This window comes from Coregonus clupeaformis, chromosome 39, assembly GCF_020615455.1.
Source record: "Coregonus clupeaformis isolate EN_2021a chromosome 39, ASM2061545v1, whole genome shotgun sequence".
NCBI classification, from domain to species: Eukaryota; Metazoa; Chordata; class Actinopteri; order Salmoniformes; family Salmonidae; genus Coregonus; species Coregonus clupeaformis.
The window spans coordinates 12079539-12103525 of record NC_059230.1 but is presented as its reverse complement, the minus strand read 5'-3'; the positions used below and the strand labels follow the sequence as shown (position 1 = coordinate 12103525).

The 23987-nt window shown below is 43.3% G+C and overlaps 1 protein-coding gene across 2 annotated transcripts in view; it reads right to left on the bottom strand.

Moving 5' to 3' along the window:
- The window catches only part of LOC121554391 (netrin-1-like), a 28780-nt gene extending 5752 nt beyond the window's left edge, over positions 1-23028 (bottom strand). Inside the window, exons 1-5 of one of the 2 annotated variants that reach the window (XM_041867960.2) lie at positions 22902-23028; positions 18214-18593; positions 12272-13755; positions 11904-12092; positions 9013-9162 (exon numbers count right to left, since the gene is read on the bottom strand). In XM_041867960.2, coding sequence (XP_041723894.1) covers positions 9013-9162; positions 11904-12092; positions 12272-13745 — 1813 coding nt within the window. In that variant the 5' untranslated portion in view covers positions 13746-13755; positions 18214-18593; positions 22902-23028. The remainder of the gene's footprint in view (positions 1-9012; positions 9163-11903; positions 12093-12271; positions 13756-18213; positions 18594-22901) is intronic. The other variant, XM_041867959.1, reaches the window with a different exon arrangement.
- Positions 23029-23987: the final 959 nt, after the last annotated feature.

Below are 23987 nucleotides of genomic sequence, written 5' to 3'. Positions count from 1 at the left end.
AACCTGGAGGGCGATAAATGACAAGGATGTTAAGCTTGAATGGGCTAGTGACTGTGACAGCATGGAATTCAAATGAGGAGATAGACAGATGGGTCAGGGGAAAAAGAGAGAATGTCCACTTGGGAGAGATGAGGATTCCTGTGCCACCACCCCGCTGACCAGATGCTCTCGGGGTATGCGAGAACACATGGTCAGACGAGGAGAGAGCAGTAGGAGTAGCAGTGTTTTCAGTGGTAATCCATGTTTCCGTCAGCGCCAAGAAGTCGAGGGACTGGAGGGTAGCATAGGCTGAGATGAACTCTGCCTTGTTGGCCGCAGAACGGCAGTTCCAGAGGCTGCCGGAGACCTGGAACTCCACGTGGGTCGTGCGTGCAGGGACCACCAGGTTAGAGAGGCAGCAGCCACGCGGTGTGAGGCGTTTGTATAGCCTGTGCGGAGAGGACAGAACAGGGATAGACAGAGGCATAGTTGACAGGCTACAGAAAATGGCTACAATAATGCAAAGGAGATCGGAATGAAATGAACTAAACATCTGGGAAAGCGAGAGAGCGGGGCCTCCCTCACTTACGTTTCACTGAAACACCCAAATATAACTCTCCCAACTTCCACCTCAGAAACTATAATTGTTGTAAACTACAGCGGTTCAATGTTTTCTAGGAATAGACTAACTTCGTTATAGATCATAGAGGTGAAAGTAGAGAATGGACAGGGTGACCTTGCTTACTGAACACCTACAACATGAGCTTCCTTTGTGTACTAAGTGACAGATCATTGGTACATGTGGGCTGTGTGTGTGTGTGTGTGTGTGTGTGTGTGTGTGTGTGTGTGTGTGTGTGTGTGTGTGTGTGTGTGTGTGGGTGTGGGTGTGGGTGTGGGTGTCGGTGGAATGGGAGAGAATGTGAATATGTATGATATGCGTGTTGAATATCGTGTGGAAGATGAGTGTGTGTCGGGATGAGTTGGTGTGTGTGTGGTCTTCAAGGGGTCAGAAACACACCACCTGCTAAAGACTAGCCACACACACACACACACACACCATCCAGTGCAAGTATTTTCCAGAGCCTGTGTCTCTGGCTAACGTTATCCAGGCAAATCCACCAGGATAGTTGTTATTATGCCCAAGTCCGTCAGTCTGTCTATTTGTCTGTCCATCTAACTTCACCCTCCAAGCACCTATGACCCCCATTAAAGCCTATCACCCCTGGACCAGACATATTTTACCCTGACTTGTGTGACTGAGTGTGTGTCCTTGCGTATGGGTGACTTGCTGAGATATCCATATATTATCCTGGCTTTAAGTGTGTGTGAGTGAATGTGTGTGTGTGTGTGTGAGTGTGTGTGGGGGGCACACCATATATTACCCCTGCCCTTACTGAGTCCTGTGCACCTCTCGTCCTCCCTGACACAACTGGGCCAGTCAATGACACCCTACACCCCATCCCAGATGACCCCCCAAAGCCATGCAGGAGAGTGGAGGGTGTGTGTGTGTTTGTATGTGTGTGTGTGTGTGTGTGCATGTGTGTGTGTGTGCAGGGGGTCAGAGTTAGTTCTGAGACTGGGGTTGAGATTAATCTTAATGGGAGTGTGCATATGCATGTGCTCTTCCTCCAGTGTGTCCATGCGTACATGAGTGCATTTGTGTGTGTGCATATATTTGTGTGTGTGCATGTGTGTGCACGTGTGTGTGTGACCTCAGTACATGTCCTAGCCTATCTATCCAGACACCTGGTGTGTCCACCTCAAAGCCCCCATCAGCAGCCTGCTAATTATACAGTCCTGGTTCACGACTTGAGCTTTAAGGGCGAGTTAGCTTCCTGTGTCACTAAAAGGTGGCTGCTGGCTATGAGATGAGGCCACTATCTTTGTTTTTAGCCATCGCGAGAGCGCGAGAGAGAGAGAGAGACAGAGAGAGAGAGCGAGAGACAGAGAGAGAGAGAGAGAGAGAGAGAGACAGAGAGAGCGAGAGAGGAGACAGAGAGAGCAGAGAGAGAGAGAGAGAGAGAGAGAGAGAGAGAGAGAGAGAGAGAGAGAGAGAGAAGCTATAGATAGCTATAGAATGGGTTCAGTAGTAAAAACAAACAAGGTTTCCTTTCACCGAAAGAGTTATGAGTCTGGAGCTCTTGATGGGGAGAGAGGGGGGAGTGCTTTGAGGGGCGCGCAACAGGTGCGTAGCCCGGACCCGTGTCACCTGATTAGGGCTTAGAAAGTGTCGCCGCCTGGGCCAATCCGTGTGTGGTTGTCGGCACTCCCGCTATTAGACGCAGAAACACACATGGATTAGAGCTCTCGATTTGAAAAAGCAAAGCCACGACTGCAGGAGTATAGAGGATAAAGTGTTGAAAATCCCAGTAGAGCTGATCTAGGATCAGTGAGAGATAGGGCCTGCTCATAGATGCCTTAATGGCTCCCTGTGTTAGCACTGTTGTGGAAACAGTAAAAGTAACATTGTTGTAAATTAGAGGAGGCAGTACAGATATTTGATAGCCGAGTGCGGCCCCTTTTGTGCTGAGCTACGGTTTGATAAAGGCTTAGATTAATTCAATTAGGTCAAGAACAAACGAGGTTGATAGAGAGAGAGAGAGAGAGAGAGAGAGAGAGGGGGAGGGGGGAGATAAAGGGTCATTGAGTTTGTCACATCACAAGTTACAATGAGATTAATTGGCTATTGGAAACCACAACCCCACAGGAGTAAGAGCATGGGACAGGGGGCACATGTCCTCCCAATGTTAGAAGCAGGTAAAATGGTCCTCCCCAATAAAAATAATAATACATTCTGCAAGACTTTTATTTTGATAAACGAGTCGCCAGAATAGTTGAGGGACTTTTATTTTGAGGGACTTTTATTCACTGCTGGAATGTGAGTCACTTCCCCCTCACTATCAGTTGTTAATAGCAGTGTGGCAGTGTGTGGTGAGAGAGAAAAAAACTGTGCAGCACTACCGTCACTACTCACCGTACCGGGTAAAGTAATTGTTGTTGGCAACAACAAATTAAGTTTAAAGTAAAAAGTGTATGAATGTGAATAAATGTTGATATGTTAGAACGAACATGAACAAATATAAGTTTTCTACTGACTAGTGCCAAGTTAGATTTACATTTACATTTTTAGCTGTGTCAGGTTTTATCTAACTACAGTTGAAGTCGGAAGTTTACATACACTTAGGTTGTAGTCATTAAAACTAGTTTTTCAACCATTCCACACATTTCTTGTTAACAAACCATAGTTTTGGGAAGTCGGTTAGGACATCTACTTTGTGCATGACACAAGTAATTTTTCCAACAATTGTTTACAGACAGATTATTTCACTTATAATTCACTGTATCACAATTCCAGTGGGTCAGAAGTTTACATACACTAAGTTGACTGGGCCTTTAAACAGCTTGGAAAATTCCAGAAAATAGGCTAATTGACATCATTTGAGTCAATTGGAGGTGTACCCGTGGATGTATTTCAAGGTCTCCCTTCAAACTCAGTGCCTCTTTGCTTGACATCATGGGAAAATCAAAAGAAATCAGCCAAGACCTCAGAAAAAGAATTGTAGACCTACACAAGTCTGGTTCATACTTTGGAGCAATTTCTAAATACCTGAAGGTCCCACGTTCATCTGTACAAACAATAGCACACAGGTATAAACACCATGGGACCATGCAGCCATCATACCGCTCAGGAAGGAGACGCGTTCTGTCTCCTAGAGATGAACGTACTTTGGACGAAAAGTGCAAATCAATCCCAGAACAACAGCAAAGGTCCTTGTGAAGATGCTGGAGGAAACAGGTACAAAAGTATCTATATCCACAGTAAAACAAGTCCTATATCGACATAACCTGAAAGGCCGCTCAGCAAGGAAGAAGCCACTGCTCCAAAACCGCCATAAAAAAGCCAGACTACAGTTTGCAAATGCATATGGGGACAAAGATCATACTTTTTGGAGAAATGTCCTCTGGTCTGATGAACAAAAATAGAACTGTTTGGCCATAATGACCATTGTTATGTTTGGAGGAAAAAGGGGGGACGCTTGCAAGCCGAAGAACACCATCCCATCCGTGAAGCACGGGGGTGGCAGCATCATGCTGTGGGGGTGCTTTGCTGCAGGAGGGACTGGTGTACTTCACAAAATAGATGGCATCATGAGGAAGGAAAATTATGTGGATATATTAAAGCAACATCTCAAGACATCAGTCAGGAAGTTAAAGCTTGGTCGCAAATGGGTCTTCCAAATGGACAATGACCCCAAGCATACTTCCAACGTTGTGGCAAAATGGCTTAAAGACAACAAAGTCAATGTATTGGAGTGGCCATCACAAAGCCCTGGCCTCAATCCTATAGAAAATGTGTGGGCAGAACTGAAAAAGCATGTGCGAGCAAGGAGACCTACCAACCTGACTCAGTTACACCAGCTCTGTCAGGAGGAATGGGCCAAATTCACCCAACTTTTTGTGGGAAGCTTGTGGAAGGCTACCCGAAACATTTGACCCAAGTTAAACTATTTAAAGGCAATGCTACCAAATACTAATTGAGTGTATGTAAACTTCTGATCCACTGGGAATGTGATGAAATAAATAAAAGCTGAAATAAATCATTCTCTCTACTATTATTCTGACATTTCAAATTCTTAAAATAAAGTGGTGATCCTAACTGACCTAAGACAGGGAATTTTTACTGGATTTAATGTCAGGGATTGTGAAAAACTGAGTTTAAATGTATTAGGCTAAGGTGAATGTAAACTTCCGACTTAAACTGTAGCTAATACTGGGTAGGTCTGGCTGTGTGAAAAACTGATAGTGTATGTTCTGAAGCCAAAAATACTTACTAGCTACAGAATTACTTGCACAATCACTGTCTTAGTCTTCATCATAGGGTCAGCAAGTTAGCAATGGATGCGCCACCAGTAAAGAAGAGAAAAAAAGTTATTGGCAACTGCCCATACACCACCCCTGGCAAACTAGCTGGCGAATTTGAGTAATTTCAGCTTAGATGCAGTCAAATGACCAAATCGCTCTCTAGTGGCCTCAAGGGTGGAATGTTATTAATGTTTTTCATAATTTAATCGTTAATCAACATTATTTAAAAAAACCTGAAGAAAATCCGGTGTTTCTATGTCAAACGGTTTTGTTATATTTCAGTCTTCTGTGATGTATATAAAGTGTAGTATTGGGACGCAAACTCAAAATGGAATAAATTCCAACTCTATATCTGACAGGTGTCTTCTTCTTTTTAAGCCCATAACCATGTGTGTGAGGTGTATACTTTTGTTTCAAAGTAGATTGGTTTAAGACTACCAAGAAACACTCTGTGTGACCCTGATTTAGCCGACTGCAGTAAAAGGTTATTAACTTCATCACAGTGATTATGGGTCATGAATGTGTGTTCCATGTGTTAAGACTTTGTTTGGTGCTATCATTATCATGGCAGGAGAGTGACAGCCATAAACAGACAGACAGGCAGAGAGGGAGAGAGAGAGAAAGGACCCAAACAAATGGGTAAGATAGTGAGAATGCCTCTCCAAGCCTATAAAGTTCATAGACTAATGATCTATAATAGTGTGAATCAATCTGTATTATCATATGAAAATGTATGCACTCACTAACTGTAAGTCGCTCTGGATAAGAGCGTCTGCTAAATGACTAAAATGTAAATGTAAATCTATGCTGAAATGATAGCAGCTTAAGTCTAGAGGGTGTATTGCATGTGAGTCTAGAGGGTGTATTGCAGGAGAGAGGCAGCCATTATGATATTTTATTTTTGATAATTGTGAGTGGAGATTGATTAATTTCAGTTTGACCTTTCATGCCTACTGTTTTTAACTGTGTATGTTGCTGGTTGTTATTACAGTATAATGTATTATAAGTTGAACATATAGCAGTAGTAGCAACAATCTGACATAGGGGAAGTGAGAAAAATACTAGGAAATTAATCATATAGCAGCAGAGAAAGAGTACAAAACGGTTGTTTAATTGAATATATCCACTTAACAGTCACATTGGTATGAATGGCCATGGCCCTAATAAAATACCAAAAAATACCTAACACTTATTGGACTGTACCAGAGTAAGTACCCCTCTCCAAGGTCCTCTTAGCCTTGTAAATTTGCCCATTTGTAAGCTAAGATTTATCTGTATCCTTTTCTCAAAAGTCACTAGAAATTAGCATTTAAAACCTGCTTTTTTTTAATCGAGGGGACCTAGTGCTGTTGCAGTGACCTTATTACCGCCACACTGGTGGTCACGAGTCATGAAGGCAGTCAAATTCCATGTGGCCGTTTAGTAATTAGGCTTCTCCAACCTCTGATGCTGCTGATAGTCATTAGTAGCCTACCAAACTTGCTAACTGCCTGGTACTCAGCACTCTATTGTCCCTCTAATCACACTGACATCAATGCAAATGTATTCAAAAATCTAATCAAACACTTAATGAGAGCCCATGAGCTCATGTTGTGCAACATTTCTATAGGCTATGCAATTGCGAGAGAAAACAGAGTGATGGCCTCTATTAAAAAGAGGAGGATCCCATCAGCTTTCTATAGGCTAGGCCTACTATATTTATTTCTCAACTTTCCTAATATTAAGCACATTGCTTCTCTTTACAACCACGGGTTGTATTTAAGTGCATAGATTACATGTATTTTTCAGAGACAGGTGCATGATAATGGTCCATTCTAAATCAAAACAAATTTCACACATATATTATTTAGTATATGTAAAGACAAGATTAAATCAAGACCAGTCTGATGGGTGACAATATTAGCCTATCACTTGTGAATTATATATTATCACTTGTGAATGATGCCCAGCGTAAGACAAGAAACAATGCCTTGTTTTTGCGACTTTTTTGAATCATATAGTTGCACACCTCATGTAGCCTTGCCCATAGGCCTATATGTTTTGATAAGGTTTGTATCACAACTAAAGTGGCCAAATAACTTCTTAAAATTAAGCACATTAATCCGCTTTTCAAGGTGTGTCGAGCATAACTGGCAAACATAAGCAGCGCGTGAGTTTCAAGTTTGGGGAAGATCATTTTCACCATAAAAATGCACCTTTATAATAAAAGCATTACATGCATAATTGCATTTGTGGTCACTCTTGATAATGGTGTTTTCCGCTAATGGAACATTCACGCTTATAGCCTACTGCCGTGTGTTCATTGCTGCGCTTATAATGTGAAGAAATAGCCTAATAGTTTATCACATTTTAAGCTAAACGTTCTGATCTGTTGCATCAGCCTCATTGCATTGCTAGTTGTATTAATTTGGGATCTATCGCATCCCACAACTGTCCCAGACTATGTTTGGAATATTTATTTCTCACACAGAACAGAATAGGTCAACTTTTATACAATGGGGGATAGAAGATTGACATAGGCAAGTGCTTTTGCTGTTCGTTAGGCCTACTCATCTTGTTGGCTGATGAAAAGTACATTTGGACAGTTCTTCCAATATCTTCACCTCAGAATTGGACAAGGACGCGTGCAGTTGCGTCCCCGAAGTGTCTGTCTTCACTTGTAGCCTGTGAGAAAGACTCGATCACGTGATGGAGAGCCATGTGAATGAGAGGTGCTTCGAAGCATGCAGCAATCAGGGAGAAGGGAACAACGGCCACTGGATTACGATCTTGTCTCATCGCTGTAACTCTCCAGCCAGCTCGGGAGAGGCGAAGGTCGAGTCATGCGTCCTCCGAAACATGACCCGCCAAACTTCACTTCTTAACACCCGCTTGCTTAACCCCGAAGCCAGCCGCACCAATGTGTCGGAGGAAACACCATTCAACTGACGACCGAAGTCAGCCTGCAGGCGCCCGCCCCGCCCCAAGGAGTGGCTAGAGCGCGATGAGCCAAGTAAAGCCCCCCCGGCCAAACCCTCCCCTAACCCGGGCGATGCTAGGCCAATTGTGCGCCGCCATATGGGACTCCAGGTCACGGCCGGTAATGACACAGCCTGGGATCGAACCTCAGGCTGTAGTGACGCCACAACACTGTGATGCAGTGCCTTAGACCGCTGCGCCACTCGGGAGACCTGGCTTTGATTTTTTTAGGGTGCATTACGGCCACACAAAGGGGATGTCGTCGGGAAATTCGAGGCATTATCAAGTGCTTGTCAAATTGTGAATGAGAGACTGATGAAATATGTACAGCCTGGGCAAAAAAACTAAGCAGAGCTCATGCCTTTCAAGCAACTTTTTTAAAATCATCATTAGAGTCGCATCATGCAGCCTATTTATTAAAAATCTAAACATATAGCCCAACGTTTGTAGAACAACTAAAGTTACATTAATAACTCTAAATTAAGCATATAGGAGTAACTATTTATTTGTTAACCGCTCAACACAGAATAGCTGCATTTGCGCACTCCCTCAAATTGTTTGGAGAAAATATCCTTTCTATTTTATTCAGCTTTGTTAAATTGTATTCTTCATACTATAAAATAATATAAAATAATGCCACGGAATTCTAACCAAATCTTGTCTGCTAAATGAACTAGTGTAGCCCAGATCAGGACCTAACATAAGGACAACTCAGAGTATGCTATTCTGTACTTCTGAAGTAGACTACATTTTCTTCATATCATGTTTCTTTAGACCTGTCTAAAATAAATATATTACATGGATTTATTAGACTTTTTTAAATGTAGATGTTCCAAAGGTCTGCATCAGTGGCTTGTAGGCTGCTTGTAGATGCTAAATGTGTTTATGTTCATTAACGGTCAATTACTGTGAGACCGACAGTTATTTGCTTGACAATCACCGGCTGACTAAATTTTGTGACCGCCATAGCCCCCTCCAATGTCAGAGTCTCTCCTTTTCCCCTGCACAGGAGTATGACTCTGTAGTTGGGCTTCATTGGCCAGTCAACATAAACCGAGAACCATGCAGTAATATGAGTACCATTTTGGATCCAAAGCTCCAGGACAATCACATTCTTTCTAAAATCCCCATGAGAATGTTATTGTCATTAGAAGTTTGGCTCGAACATGGAGGACAGTTTCCAGACAGAGTAGTTAGGTACAGTAGACTTACGGATGCAGGGGCGGAGTGGGGAGTGCCCCTGTTTGTAACCGGGGGCGCAGCGGTTGCACCTCAGTCCCGTCACGCCATCCCGACACAGACACTGTCCCGATGTCTGGTTACACCAGAGACCCACAGCACCCATAGGGTGACACTGACACGCTGAGAGAGTGGGAGAAGATGGAGGGATGGGAGGAGAGAGAGAAGGTTAATGTCACATAGTAAAGAGTTTTGTATTAATAACATTGGATTGTTCCTAATAAAGCTTATTTTAATTTAAAAGAGGGAAAGAGAGAGAAGAACAGGAGAGAGGGAGAGAGAGATTACAAACACAGAGAGAGGGAAAGATGAAGGGAAAACAGACTGAAGAGGACAGAAAAAGGAATGGTAGATGGGAATGATAAGAATGATAAATGGACAAAGCAAATATGGAAATAGATGTAAAATGATAAATGACTAAGCAGTTTAGAAGGAAGGAGGGTGGAAGGCAGAGTTGGGGTTGTCCAAAGGGCACAGATAGAAAGAGGAAGCCATTCTCTAGTAGGTCTGTTTTTCCTCCAGTAAGATAGTTTAAACAAACCCTTACAGCTACTTCAAACACATTTAAGTAATTAGCTCTAAAGGCAGGTCACTAAGGTATAAATCACAAGGCTCGGAAAAATATTGACTTGACCAGAACATTGATCAAATAAACATTATTCATTAATCTATCATTGATGATTAAATCACATAATATTATGACACATAAATAGCACTAATGTAACTTCCATAAGTTACAAATCTATGGCCTACAAATACACTGAGTGTACAAAACATTAAGAACATCTTCCTAATATTGAGTTGCACCCCCCTCCTTTTTGCCATCAGAACAGTCTCAAAATGTTGACTCCAATGCTTCCCACAGTTGTGTCAAGTTGGCTGGATGTCCTTTGGGTGGTGGACCATTCTTGATACACACGGGAAACTGTTGAGCGTGAAAAACACAGCAGCGTTGCAGTTCCAGACACAAACCGGTTCGCCTGGTACCTACTACCATACCCCATTCAAAGGCACTTAAATGTTTTTTCTTGCCCATTCACCCTCTGAATGGTACACATACACAATCCATGTCTCAATTGTCTCAAGGCTTAAAAATCCTTCTTTAACCTGTCTCCTCCCCTTCATCTACACTGATTGAAGTGGATTTAACAAGTGACATCAATAAGGGATCATAGCTTTCACCTGTACATATGTTTTACTGTTTAGAAATGAAAGCACTTTATGTTTCTAGTCCCACAATTTGAAGATGTCATAAGTATTTGGACAAAATTCATTTATAGTGTATTTAAGTAGTCAAAAGTTTAATAATTGGTCCCATATTCCTAGCGCGCAATGACTACATCAAGCTTGTGACTCTACACACTCGTTGGATGCATTTGCAGTTTTGGTTGTGTTTTGGGTTATGTTTTGCCCAATAGTACCTGAATGGTGAATAAGATACAGTTTTTTTCGGAACATGATAATGCCATGGTTAAGAAAAATCGTGAATGAATCATGAATAATGATGAGTGAGAAAGTTAAAGAGGCTACAACAAAACATGCTAACCTCTCACCATTACCAATAACAGCAGAGATTAGCATTTTTTGGGTGGGGTATGATCTTTTCCCCTCTGTAACTTTCAAATGTTTTATCATTCACAATTCATTCATAGTTATCTGTAATGATTATTCATGATTATCTGTGGATGCTACCTACATTAATGTAGACGAGTTCAGAAGCATTTTCTATTCTTACTTATAATAAAAGGGACTCCAAAAGGACACAATACATTATTCATTATTCATTTCCTATTGGGCAAAAGACAATCTGAAACACAACCAAAACAAGCTTGATGTGGTCATTGTGTGCAAGGAATATGGGACTAAATATTACACTTTTGATACACTATAAGTGAAATGTGTCCAAATACATTTTACATCTTCAAATGGGGGGGACCAGATACATAAAGTTATTTCATTTCTAAACGGTAAAACTGATATCTATGAAAATAACCTCAAATAAAATGTGACATTCTGTAATGTCGCCAATATAAAACATTTGATCTCAAATCCAAAATGCTGGAGTATAGAGACACATTTTAAGTGTATTTATAGCCTGGGTGCTAGTCTGTTTCTGCTCTCTTGCCAACTCCTTGTTACTCAAGTCAAACATAACATGACAATTCCATAAGGAGTTGGCAAGAGCTGAAAGAGACTATATATATTTACAAACAAAACAAATCTAAAAATCTATTTATACTAAAACAACTAAAAAATATATATAAAATAAAAGAGCTGAACGAGACTGGCACCAAGGCTAAAATATCTAAATGTAATCTATCTAGTTACATTTGTCCAATATTGCTATAACTGCAACCCCCTTGCACTTGCACGACACACACAGTCAATCACACACACACACCTGCATGTGTCATGTGCATGACCTCCATTAACAGTGGTTATATTAGGACTTCGGTCAACCGCCCAATGAGCATGCCAGAGTGTCACAGTCACTTAGAACATGTGACCAGTCAAAGGTCAAATGTCGGGGTGGATTCCAGCCAGTGGTAACAGGGTATGTTTGTACCACTAACAGAAATAACTGTCCTCTGTCACAATGTAACTACCTCATAAACACTGTGGAGGAGACTGGAACACAGACACATGTAGGCATACCTTATAGACTAGCAGATACACAAAGAGAAACAGATATCCTAACAGATGCAGATGCACACACATTTGGACACACTGATCTCTGCATGGATAAGATACACAGCTGGTCGGTGCGATTTAATACAGACACAACCGCTTTAATGTGTACGCATGCAGACGCACGCACACACGCATGCGCGCACACAAGCTTTCTCTTCCTCTCTCTGACTGACGTTGGCAGGCCTTGCGATGGGTGGGGGGCTTGCTGTGGTCTCGGGTGTATCCGTTCTGGCAGTACTGGCAGTGGCGCCCCGCTGTGTGATGCCGACACTTCAGACACACTCCCCCGCTGTGCCGGCCCGACTGCTGGAACACCTCCATGCTGAACCGACACTTAGAGGAGTGGCTGTTACACTCACACACTGGGAGGGAGGGAGGGAGGGAGGGAGGGAGGGAGGGAGGAGGGAGGGAGGAGGGAGGGAGGTTGGGAGGGGAGGGAGGGAGGGAATTTCAGTAAAGGCAGTAAAATATACATCCATAATCCAATATGCACACACATACATACACACACAGACAGGCAGTAATGGGGTGTGTGACTCACGGACGCACGGTTGTGGCTGACTGGGTGTGGCTCGTTGCCAGGGCCTGTCGTAGTAGAAGTCCTCACAAACATCGCAGTCCGCCCCTGCCGTGTGGTGCTCACACACACACACCGCCCGGCCTGCATCGTCACGACGACACCGAGAGGCATGTCCGTTACACTTACATCTGCCCCCCACCTGCAGGTCGGAGAGGGCCAGGGGGGACAGGACAAGGGGGGCGGAGATCAGTGGAGAGGGAGGAGCCAGCTCGAGTTTCCGATTCGCTCTCACTTCAGAGTTTCGATGGTTGTTCCTTCTCCTCCGGAGTTCCCGCCCCTTGTTGATTCTCCCCTGCTTGCTTTCGATTGTCCAACCACAGACACTGCCTTCCTGACACGGACTCCAATGGTGGCCCCCCTCCCTCTCGAGGCCACGCCCTTTTCCTTTACCGTTTCCTCTTTTGGAGGTGTCCATTTCTGGAGAGTCTCCTTCTGACTCCTTCCGGGTCACGTTGTGTCCGTCCTCTCCCTGATCCCCCGACCCTTTGTTGTGTCCTCCTCCACTCCTCCTTCGTTTTTCTATCTTTTTTCTCTCCTTCTCCGCAAACCCCCATTTATTGTTGTCCCCATTCACCTTATCCCCATGACCCACCACAGCCTCATTCTTCGACCCTGCCCTCCACCTAAGAAACCCCCCACCTGCTCCCTCCCCCTGACCGGCCTCACCCCTCTCCCCCTCCGAACTCCCCACCTTGGACTGCTGGGACTGGGTCACCTGGTGGAACACCACCCGTATGTCCGTGGCCGTCACCCAGTCCTGCAGGGTGGGGCTGTAGTCAAAGTCTGGAGAGGAGGGCCTTCCATCCAGGGTGGAGAAGGCCAGCAACATGCCTCCCCGGTGCCTCTGCAGGGGCCGAGGGTCTGAGCACAGAGGCTCTGTCTCCTGGTGCCTGGTCTGGGCTACCGTCTGGGCCTGTAGCCCAAACCTCCCGGGGCAGTCGCTGGAGTAGTGTTGCATGGGCCTCCAGGTACGCCCATGGTCCATGGACTTCAGCACGGATAAGGAGATGGGGTCCGACGGCTCCCCCTGCTGGCAGAACTGCAGGCTGATGTAGGTGACCTCAAAGCGCCGGCCCAGGTGAAGGGTGAGGACCCAGTCCCCGCCGTCGGGGCCTCCCGCCTGGGCCGTCCAGCAAGTCAGGTTGTGGGGGTTGTGGAGGTCCGTGAGGGAGCTGACGTTAACAGCGTTCTGGCCGGGTGTTCCTCGGAAGGAGTGGGCGGCACTGACGGGGACACCATAGGCGGCATTGATGAATTCTGACAGGCAGTGACGCGGACGCCCATCCAAGTGGTAGCAGGGGTCATGGGGTGAGGTCCAGCTCAGAGGGGAGTGAGAGAGGGAAGGGGAAAGGAGGGAAGGAGGGAGGAAAGGGAGGAGAAGAAGGATAAAAGGGAGGGACAAGGAGGGGAGAGAGGAGAAGGGCAGGAACATCATGTCACCGAGCCTGTGGGAGAAAATAAAAAAAGAAACGATTTTAGGGGATAAAGCGAAGGGGTGAAATCATTAAATAAAAAGATATGGATGGATTTATATGACTTGCGGTTGGAGCCCTTAAACAGGCCTATTTCTTTACCCACGACAGTCCTTTAAAAACCTATTATCTTTACATTGACCTGGCCCATGAAGAGTGGATGAGTGTAAGGATGAAAGCATATAGAAACCCAGCCCATAAGTCGTGCTTGAGTGTATGGATAAAAGCGTGTATGGATGAGAGCGTATGCAGAGTGGACGAGTGTAAGGATGAGATGGATGAAAGCATACAGAAAACCAGCGGGGCTGTACGGAATGACAAAAAACAGCTGGGTCTGAAAGCTGGGCAGCATCCATCATCTTTATGGTCCTCCTTTCAAATCCTTCTACTGCCACTCTGCTCCACTCCACTCTACTCTACTCAACGCACATGCGCAGGAAAGGAGAGAGAGAGAGGGTGTGAGAAAGACAGACAAAAAGAGGGGAAGGAAGGAAAGATGGAGCTTAGTGTGGAAGATGGCGGGAAAGATTTATAGAAGAGAACGTGAGAAATGTGTGTTCGGCTTAAACCCCTGTACAGTCACTTCCTGTGAGAAGACAAATACGGACTTGTGTATGTCCACGGTGTGAACAGATTCCCTTCTCTCCTAAAAAGGCTGTTGATGTGTTAATGTATTTGACTGTCAAAAATTGATAGCGATACCAGAGAAGGTTACTTCATTTGCGCCTGCAGACATGGGCGAACAATGCGTCTACTTTTCCTGACAACATGATCTACAACATACTTTGCAGTTTTATGGACATGGGCTGAGGGCAAGCAAGACTCCTACCCAACACAATTTACAAAGATTCTCTCTCTCTCTCTCTCTCTCTCTCTCTCTCTCTCTCTCTCTCTCTCTCTCTCTCTCTCTCTCTCTCTCTCTCTCTCTCTCTCTCTCTCTCTCTCTCTCTCTCTCTCTCTCTCTCTCTCTCTCTCTCTCTCTCTCTCTCTCTCTCTCTCTCTCTCTCTCTCTCTCTCTCTCTCTCTCTCTCTCTCTCTCTCTCTCTCTTCTCTCTCTCTCTCTCTCTCTCTCTCTCTCTCTCTCTCTCTCTCTCTCTCTCTCTCTCTCTCTCTCTCTCTCTCTCTCTCTCTCTCTCTCATATATATATATTTTACTGCGTCTAGATTGATGATGTCCTAACAAGCGTTTGACACTGACAGCGCAGTCAGCGAGGCTGTATAAACGAACCCCATAGGAGAGGATAGAAAAACGGTTGGGAGCCACCCAGGGCTAGTCATCCCACTCAATTAAACCACAGCCGAAACTTGAGGCTTCTCTTAGGGCCACAGCGCTATAAGTGGCTGGAGGGGGGGATTACAACGGAAGTTATTACTCAAGTCACCCCCCAAAACAAGTTCCCTGTGAGCCCCCCAAAAAGCAGACTGTCCCAACCTGGCTCTGTGGGTTCGGGCGGATGATGAGGCTTATCATGTATACCGGGCGGCTATGTTTTGGGGTGTCGTTATTGGAAACGCCACGACCGGCGGCTGAGGTGACGAGTGGTCTGACTGCAGCCCCTGTCCCGCCGCGACGCATTCCGGGGGTCCGGTGTGCACCCCTTGAGCATTCCACACGTGTTGCAACATGCCCCGCTGGGAACCCGAACAGCCCGCTAAAAACTGAGCCTCATTAATTTATCGACTGATTAATTAGGTCTCGGGTTTCATATCGACGTCAGGGTGGAGGGTTTTGCTTGAGGGGAGAAGGGGGAGGCGAGAGTGGGAGAGGGGATGTCTGGTACAGTATAATCAGGGGAAGAGATGGTATAAGGAGGTAAAGATGGTGGTGGGGTGGTGGGTTAGGGGAATTCATGGAAAGATTCTTAAAAGGGTGATGGGGTGATGTCTGAGAAATTCAGACAAGATACTGTTGGTGGGTAGGACCGTAAGGGGTTAAGGGGGGTTAGGATACAGCGGCGAGGGGGTTGTTTGCTATTCCCCATTACGTTATTTGCACTCGTCTTTCTCTATAACATTACCACTAATTAAACATAGCCCCCATTACAAACTACATGATGGATGGAAGCTTTTCATAGAGGAGCACTCAGCACAGAGCTCTTTAAAGTGCCCCTCACCACTCTCTGTCCCCCCAGGCCAAATACAGACCCTTACCCCCCTCACCACTCTCCGCTCCGAAACCAGATCTCCAGTCTGGCACCTGGGATGTAACCCAGCCACCAGATATCGTTTCAATGGTTTTTCTCAGTCGCTTTCCATAAATTCACACACCCGGCATGTCGGAAGAACACGGTGGATGAGTGGCATTCCTCTTTAATAGAGCTTTAAAGACGAGAAGAAGAAAGGAAAAACATTCATATCCCACATATTGTACAACATACAGGTAACTGCCAAAATAAAGGAAACACCATCATAAAGTGTCTTAATAGGGCGTTGGGCCACCACGAGCCAGAACAGCTTCAATGCACTTTGGCATAGATTCTACAAGTGTCTGGAAGTGGAACTCTATTGGAAGGATGAGATACCATTCTTCCACAAGAAATTCCATAATTTGGTGTTTTGTTGACTGTGGTGGAAAACGCTGTCTCAGGCACAGCTCCAGAATCTTCCATAAGTGTTCAATTGGGTTGAGATCTGGTGACTGAGATGGCCATGGCATATGGTTTACATCGTTTTCATGCTCATCAAACCATTCAGTGACCACTAGTGCCCTGTGGATGGGGGCATTGTCATCTTATGGGGGCATAGACATGGTAGCCAAAATAATGGCCTGCCCAGCACTTTTATACATGACCCTAAGCATGATGGGACGTTAACTGCTTATTTAACTCAGGAACCACACCTGTGTGGAAGCACCTGCTTTCAATATACTTTGTATCCCTCATTTACTCATGTTTCCATTATTTTGGCAATTACCTGTATAGGCATATCCTTTACAATAACTTATCATGGAGAATCACATAAATAACGGTTTTCCAGAGTAAATATGAACCGATCACGGATATTGAATACTATTTTGCGCTTACATCACATATATGCTAAAGTATCAAAATGATTTGTCAGTAAGGTTTTCGATAACTATGATATAACTTTTCAAAAACCTTACATAAGCGAATTGTGTTTAAATAAGGTCAATGACATCTCTGGTGGGAGGCAGTATGCATGGGCTTTAAAAGCTGCAGCGGTCAGTGTGCTCAGCTATGCTTGGCTGGCAAAGGCCTGGAAAAATACTTGATGACAACCTGGGCCATGTTTACAGCATAGTCTAACATTGTGGGAGCTAGCTAACAGGAGAGCCTTCTGCTCATGTTCTCACAGTAAGCCTTCTGTAGCGGTCTGCTTGCTCTAAGACGCTTTGTATGACCTTTCATTTCTTTATACTTGTGCGTTCAATGAGTTGTCATAGGGCCAAAGGTGTGAGGAGTTTCAAAAGTAGTGCTTTGGGTTCAATCTGTCTGCTCTGTAAAATCCCACCACTGCCACCAATTGTTCAAATTCTTTCCTGCTGTATATTCTGTCAACGTGTGGGGAGGTTGTGCTTTGGGGTTCGGATAATAAGAAGATATACTAGGTGTACTAAGGGAGAGATGAGATTGGATACCAGGCTGTAAGATAGGCTTATGAGCGTGGCAATAGGGGTGAAAGAAGTGGCATAAGACAGAGCGAGTACAAGGGTGCTTAGACAGGGATATCATTATAGAGGGTGGTAAGAAATGTGTAAGAAGGTGATAAAAGGGGGCAATAAGTGGAGGGTACGAGAGTAAGACGTTGACATATTAAAGATAATAAGATAAGAGGGCAGAGGGAGGGGGATTTGGAGAGGGCTAAAGTGGTGTACTATGTGGGTGAAGGAAGAAGGGCTAATACATGGAGAATGTCATTAAGAGGGGGCATGGGTAGAAGTGGGCAAGGAAGATAATGCCTGCTGCTATCTGCCAGCTCCCCTTGCCTCCGTTCCACTCTGCGGTCTAAATCTGTGTCTTTTGGGGCTGTGTATCTGGAGCAAATTAGCTGGATTTGGCCTGTCTCACGCTTTAACATTCCTTGTCATGGGCAGCAGTGTAGAGCACTATCCAGCTATTCCGCAGCATGTCACCATGACCATAGAATACAACATGCAAGATGGAGGCAGAGGAGACAGTGTGCTTTGTAAACAGTAAGCTGTGTTATTTAATCATTGTGCTATAGTTTATATGGTTGTCTGATGCACTTATATTAGACTGGCTAAAAAGCTAATAAACGGGTAAAGAAAGTGGCTTAGTAAAAGACCATGAGGAAATGAAGTGAGGAAAGGAAAATAACAGGCTAAGAAGTGTAGGCCTGCTAGTAATTAAGTCATGTTCAAACAACTCTGGTCCACATTTGATTACTTATTTCAAGAACATATAACAATATGCATCATGTGCAATACATTAATGAGCTCTAAATACACACCGATCAATTACACGTCCTACCACTCCTCCACTGTGAAACTGAACCTGACATCTGCATGGGCATGTTATCACGATCACATCTGACAAGTAACACCTTTGTTAATTTCCAATTGTCCAGGGACGAGGAGAAGAGAAATGCTATGTATTCTCAAACCGCATTCCTGTCCGCGCCAACGGTGTTATTCCACACGGAGCAGATTCCAGCAGCCCTGTTTTATGTGTAATAATCTAATTTTAGTGGGGCGGTGAGGAGGTGCAAATGACAGCACGCACAAAATGGATTATCGCCGCTGCCGCATGTATCTTTAGCAGACCCTGTCCCTCAGGTTCGCACCTCCAACGCGCAGCCAAACGGCCGCCTGCAATGGGAGCCCCATCCGCCTGAAGTCAAGAAGGGAAATGGAACGACACGAAGATGATTTATAAAGGGAAAAGCTTTTTAAAACAGTCCAGACAACTCAGCTTGGACATATTTTGGGGTCGAATACGATAAAGCACATGCCAAACTCATTCCACGGCGGGCCAGTGAGTGTCTGCGGGTTTTCGCTCCTCCCTTGTACTTTATTGATTAAGTAAGGTCACTAATTAGTAAGGAACTCCCCTCAATTGGTTTTCTAGGTCTTAATTGGAAGGAAAAGCCCAAAGGCTGCAGACACTAGGCCCTCCGTGGAATGAGCTTGACATCCCTGCCCTAAATCAGGGGTGTCAAACTCATTCCACGGAGGGCCGAGTGCCTGCGGGCGTTTGGTTTTTCATTTCAATTAAGACCTAGACATCCCAGGTGAGGGGAATTCCTTACTAATTAGTGACCTTAATTCATCAATCAAGTACAAGGGTGGAGCGAAAACCCGCAGACACGCCGCCCTCCATGGAATGAGTTTGACACATGTGCCCTAAAGGAGGCGAGGCTATTTCGCTCAATTTACCTCTGGTTCTCGTCCCACGCTAGTTTATAACCTATCACACAAGTTGACAATGCGCTAAGCAAACCCATGGAGGTTTCGCTTGAATGTCGATATTGAAAAACAGATGGACATGAGATCATGGTCAGTGATTTAATCTTCAAGTATTGCCAAAAACAACATCGGGCGAAATGAAAATGAAAGTGAAGCCCATTTTACTAAGTGGACGACACATCATTGTGGAATTCATAATTAATTGTAGGCCACAGAGAAACGATAAAAATAATCAAAGAAAATTATATTTTGACCACCCATTGACTTAGATTTAAAACGTGCCTAATAAATCAATTTAAAGCATGCAGAAGAAGAATTAGGCCCACAAAATCCCGTTTGATATAAATTCAACTGACCGAAGACTATGACAAGATAATAGATGAACATATGGTAGACTATTTGTGTTATGTTAATTAAATCCGCCTCGAAACATTTTTCATTGTGACAAAGGCGACGGTGAAATCTCTACAGATAGGGTGATATCAGGTAAAATGGGCCATCAGGTAAAATGGGCCATTTAAGGTTTGGGGGTCCCAGCCCCTCTGGAATTTAGAGCCAATGACTGCAAAGGATTTCAAACTGTTGTCATAACTGTACTTGACAAGTAACAGGTGATTTGATTGGTTCATGGTTGCTATGGTGGGCAGTGCAATAATTCAAATCAAGACTGCACCAGAAAGCTGCATGGTGAGTAGCCTGGCATACCAAATCTAACTAAACTATTATAAGGATGATAAATCTGTAAAAACAACAACATGCCCATAAAAAACTATGCATAATATCTGTCTTGATGGCATCAATCAGAAATAATGTTGTTAGTTTGGTATATGAACATATTTTTTGAAAAAGTGATGCTTTTTTGGGGGGGCCCAATTTACCTTAACCCCTTGAGGTAAAATGGGCCACATGGTTTCAGCTAAAATGGGCCATCATTTGTGTCACTCACAAACACACATACACATGTGTTTGAGTGTGTGTGAGTGAGTTTGTGTGTAAGGGTGTGTGTTTGTGTTTGTATGTGTATGTACGTGCATACACACACACACACGCACACACACATACATACACACAATTTAGTCCCTAATCATATAAAATGTACACCAAATAATTATTCTATTTCTTGCAATAATATAGGCTCTTTTTGTTATTTTCTTTCTGTTCAGTCTGTGAGATCGGTCACATTCAATGACTTGATCTCAATGCCGCAAAGGGAGAGGGCCATCAGAAAGAGAGTGAAGCCACCATCGTATAACCTAACAAGTGAGCAACACATTGAATATATTCAAACAAAAAAATCATCCAGCAAGCATCCAGCCAAGCAAGCCAGCTGGTACCGGGCAGCAAGCAACCGAAAGGGAAAAAAAAGCAGGGCAAGAGAAGCAAATCACCTTGCAAAGTCTGCAACACCCACTATGGTGACCCAAATGACCCTAAGGCTACTGAGGAATGGTTAAAATGTGTTCCATGTTCTGCCTGGTTTCATGAGAGCTGTGGTGAAGACAATGGTATCTGTGCTGACGATGGTTTCATTTGCAAAGACTGTGTTTGAAAAGTTTTCACACAAACATATCAGTTAATAATTTGGAATGTGAATTTTTGTATTTTTGTGAATGCACATTTTGTTCTAAATGTGTTGTTCACACACACACACACACACACACACACACACACACACACACACACACACACACACACACACACCACTGACAGTTCACTGATCTATGCTGTTCCAAAATGGATTTTTTAATTGCACATTTGAATATGTGGGTTTGCACCCAAAATGTTTTTTGAATGGCACATATGAATTTTTGTTTAATGCAGTTTAAATGTTATGTGGCTGTATAAGCAACTGTGTTTTAAAATTAAAATTGATGATAAATGACTATTTCCCTTTGGAGTTTGACTGGCCCATTTTACCTGAAGCTGTGGCCCATTTTACCTGAAACTGCTCATGCAACAAATGTTGGCAGAGCTGATGTTTCAAGAACTGTAGGGCCTAAATAATTATATTTTATTAAATAATTTCAACACAAAATTATCAAAAACAGTCATTATTAATCATAAAAACACATGGAAAAGGCATATATGGTATTGTATTATTGTCCCAAACGATTTACCAAAAAGTGGCCCAATTTAGCTGATGTCACCCTATGTGTAGCGTATGGGCCTGTGTTGACCTTGAACTCGTTAAAGAAAAATGTTGGAGACAATTCGATAGAAAATAATAGGCGTTTGGAATTTGAATTACCATGCAAGACGCTACATGACCGTTTTTGTCATTAAAATATAGAACTTAATAGCTTAATGGAGCCTTTTTTTAACCAATAAATCACGAATTGTTAAGCCTATTATTAGAAGTATAATTATTGTCATTGTTATTATATTAATAAATTGAATGATAATTTAATAACCAACCTAGGCAATAGAGATTATTTAAGGAAAATGAATTAAGGAAAAAGAGCAATAGCCTACTATTTGCTATATAAATGTTCCCCAATCTTAATTCAATAAATTAAAACCCGTGTTTTACTCTGGGTTGCACCCGATTTAGACAAATGGGTGTCATAAATTAAACGCCCTTCGAGGAAAAATAGTTGGATTGGTTCATTTAACACAAATGTTTATCATATTTAGTACGATTGTTTTGGCAAGGGTCACTTGCTGCGCGCGGCCAAATTGTCAATAATTGCACATTTCAGTAATTATGCTCAATTTGCTTCATCTTGCAGAGACCGAACCTGATGTAGGCCTATATTATATTATACGCATTAAGTGTTATCATCTTTCTGATCACTCACTTAATCGCAATTTCCGTTCTTTTCTCGAATAAGTATAGTCTATTTATCATGGCTGTTGTCCCTGTAGAAATACACAGGCCCATAGGCATGTCACTGTTTTCAAGAGGGATAGACGATAGGCCCTAGTCATATATTAATATTAATAATGATTAGTCTATTATTATTATTATTATTATTATTATTATTATTATTATTATTATTATTATTATTATTATTAAATTTAATTAAAACCTGAATAAAGGGGAGCCCGAAACAGAATAACCATTCTGACAATAACCTTATTTTTTTGTGATGGTGGATGTATTAATACAATTGCCAACATCCACTTTATGTCTTATACTGTATAGCAGATAGTCCTAAAGATATTATTGACAAATCTCTTAAAATGACTCTCAATCCAATACTTCCAAAATCTTTGTTTTGATCAGGAAACTCTAACTCAACATGCTTTTCAGATTTCAAATATTTAATTAACATGATCACGCAAAAATAATTATTACCATATGTTAGGATATTAAGCTATTAAATAAACCATAGGCTACAACCATAAAACAATATTTCAATGAAAATGGTCACAGGCTAAATTATTCAAATGTTTATGCAATAACACAATAGTATATTCTGATAGGCCTATATTCCCATGAAGGCAACAGGTGTATATCAAATCAATCTTCGATAAAAAAAGTGTAAATAATCCATTGGATACATAAAGCCTGCTGTAGGCTATAGCCTACCCATAGAGAGTGAGTGAGTGAGTACACAGCACTTAAAGCGCGAACTTTGGCACTCTCACCGGGTCCAAATGATCAACTTGTCAATGCCCAGTCCTTTCATTCTAAATATAAAACGGGTCTACGTTCCTCTGTGAGGAAGAAACCACAGTAAATAAAGAAATATAGGCTACACATAAAAATATAAAATATGAGAACACTCACCATGTGCGTCTCAATGCTTGATCTCCCTTCGCTCGCGGCGGCTCATGCGGTCTTTATCAATATAGGGGAGCAACAAGTGGACAGTTATCCGGACGCCCTGTGCTGTGCGCATGGAGTGGGGATCCAACTCGCTGCAGCCCGTCTCAATAAGGGGGCGTCGCGTCCTGACGTCAAGACGCCGCTGCCTCTCTCAACTCCAACTCACATCTGCACAGTGCCCTACTACAGTGCAGGGGGAGTCAGTCTAGCGGGCAATTTGCAGATAGACAATTAAGACAAAGTGGGCCCAATTACCGAGAAGTTCATCGTTGCTTTTGAAGACTTCAATCTCCTGTAGCAGTATTTGTTCTCGTTTTCCAATGGAAAAATCCTTGAACCACATAGGGTAGAAGGGGATTGCTCTTACATGTGGTATAGTGAGTACTAACTTAGCAGATGAACTAAAGTAGACACAGATGGAAAGAATGAAATAAAATAAAGAGAATGGATGGATGATGGGGGATGGGGGATGGAGGGAGAAGCGAGTGACTGAGGGAGGAGGAAGAAACTTTCCCAGAGAAGCCCATAAAACTGATTGATGACTTCTCTTGAGGAATGTTTCCCCAGGTGTGTGTGTGTGTGTGTGTCTGTGTGTGTGTGTGTGTGTGTGTGTGTGTTCAAGTAGTTACTCGGAGTCATTTAGAAATGCTATCCTTGGAAGGGTGACAAGAGTAATCAAATAAATTGAGGGTAGAAATGGCATGATTGTGCATCACCATTACATTTTGGCAGAGTTTGCATAGCCTATTAAAGACACACTATACACTTTTGAGCTCCCAGTTATGTCGAAGAGGAACATTGTTTTTCTTTGACGGCTGGTTTGATAAAGCAAAGCAAGTCTATTGGACAGAAGCTGTAAAGACAAAGAAGCTATGAAGCAATAAATATTTTTTAAAAAGTACATCTGTATTAGGTGTGAGTGTCATACTGTCAGAGCGTAGAATAGCAGGTGTCCTGCCAAAATCTGCACCCTGCAGCAAGACGTAGATTGATGTAACTAATAAAAAGTGAGCCGAAACAAGACGAGGCAGTGATATTTGCCAGACT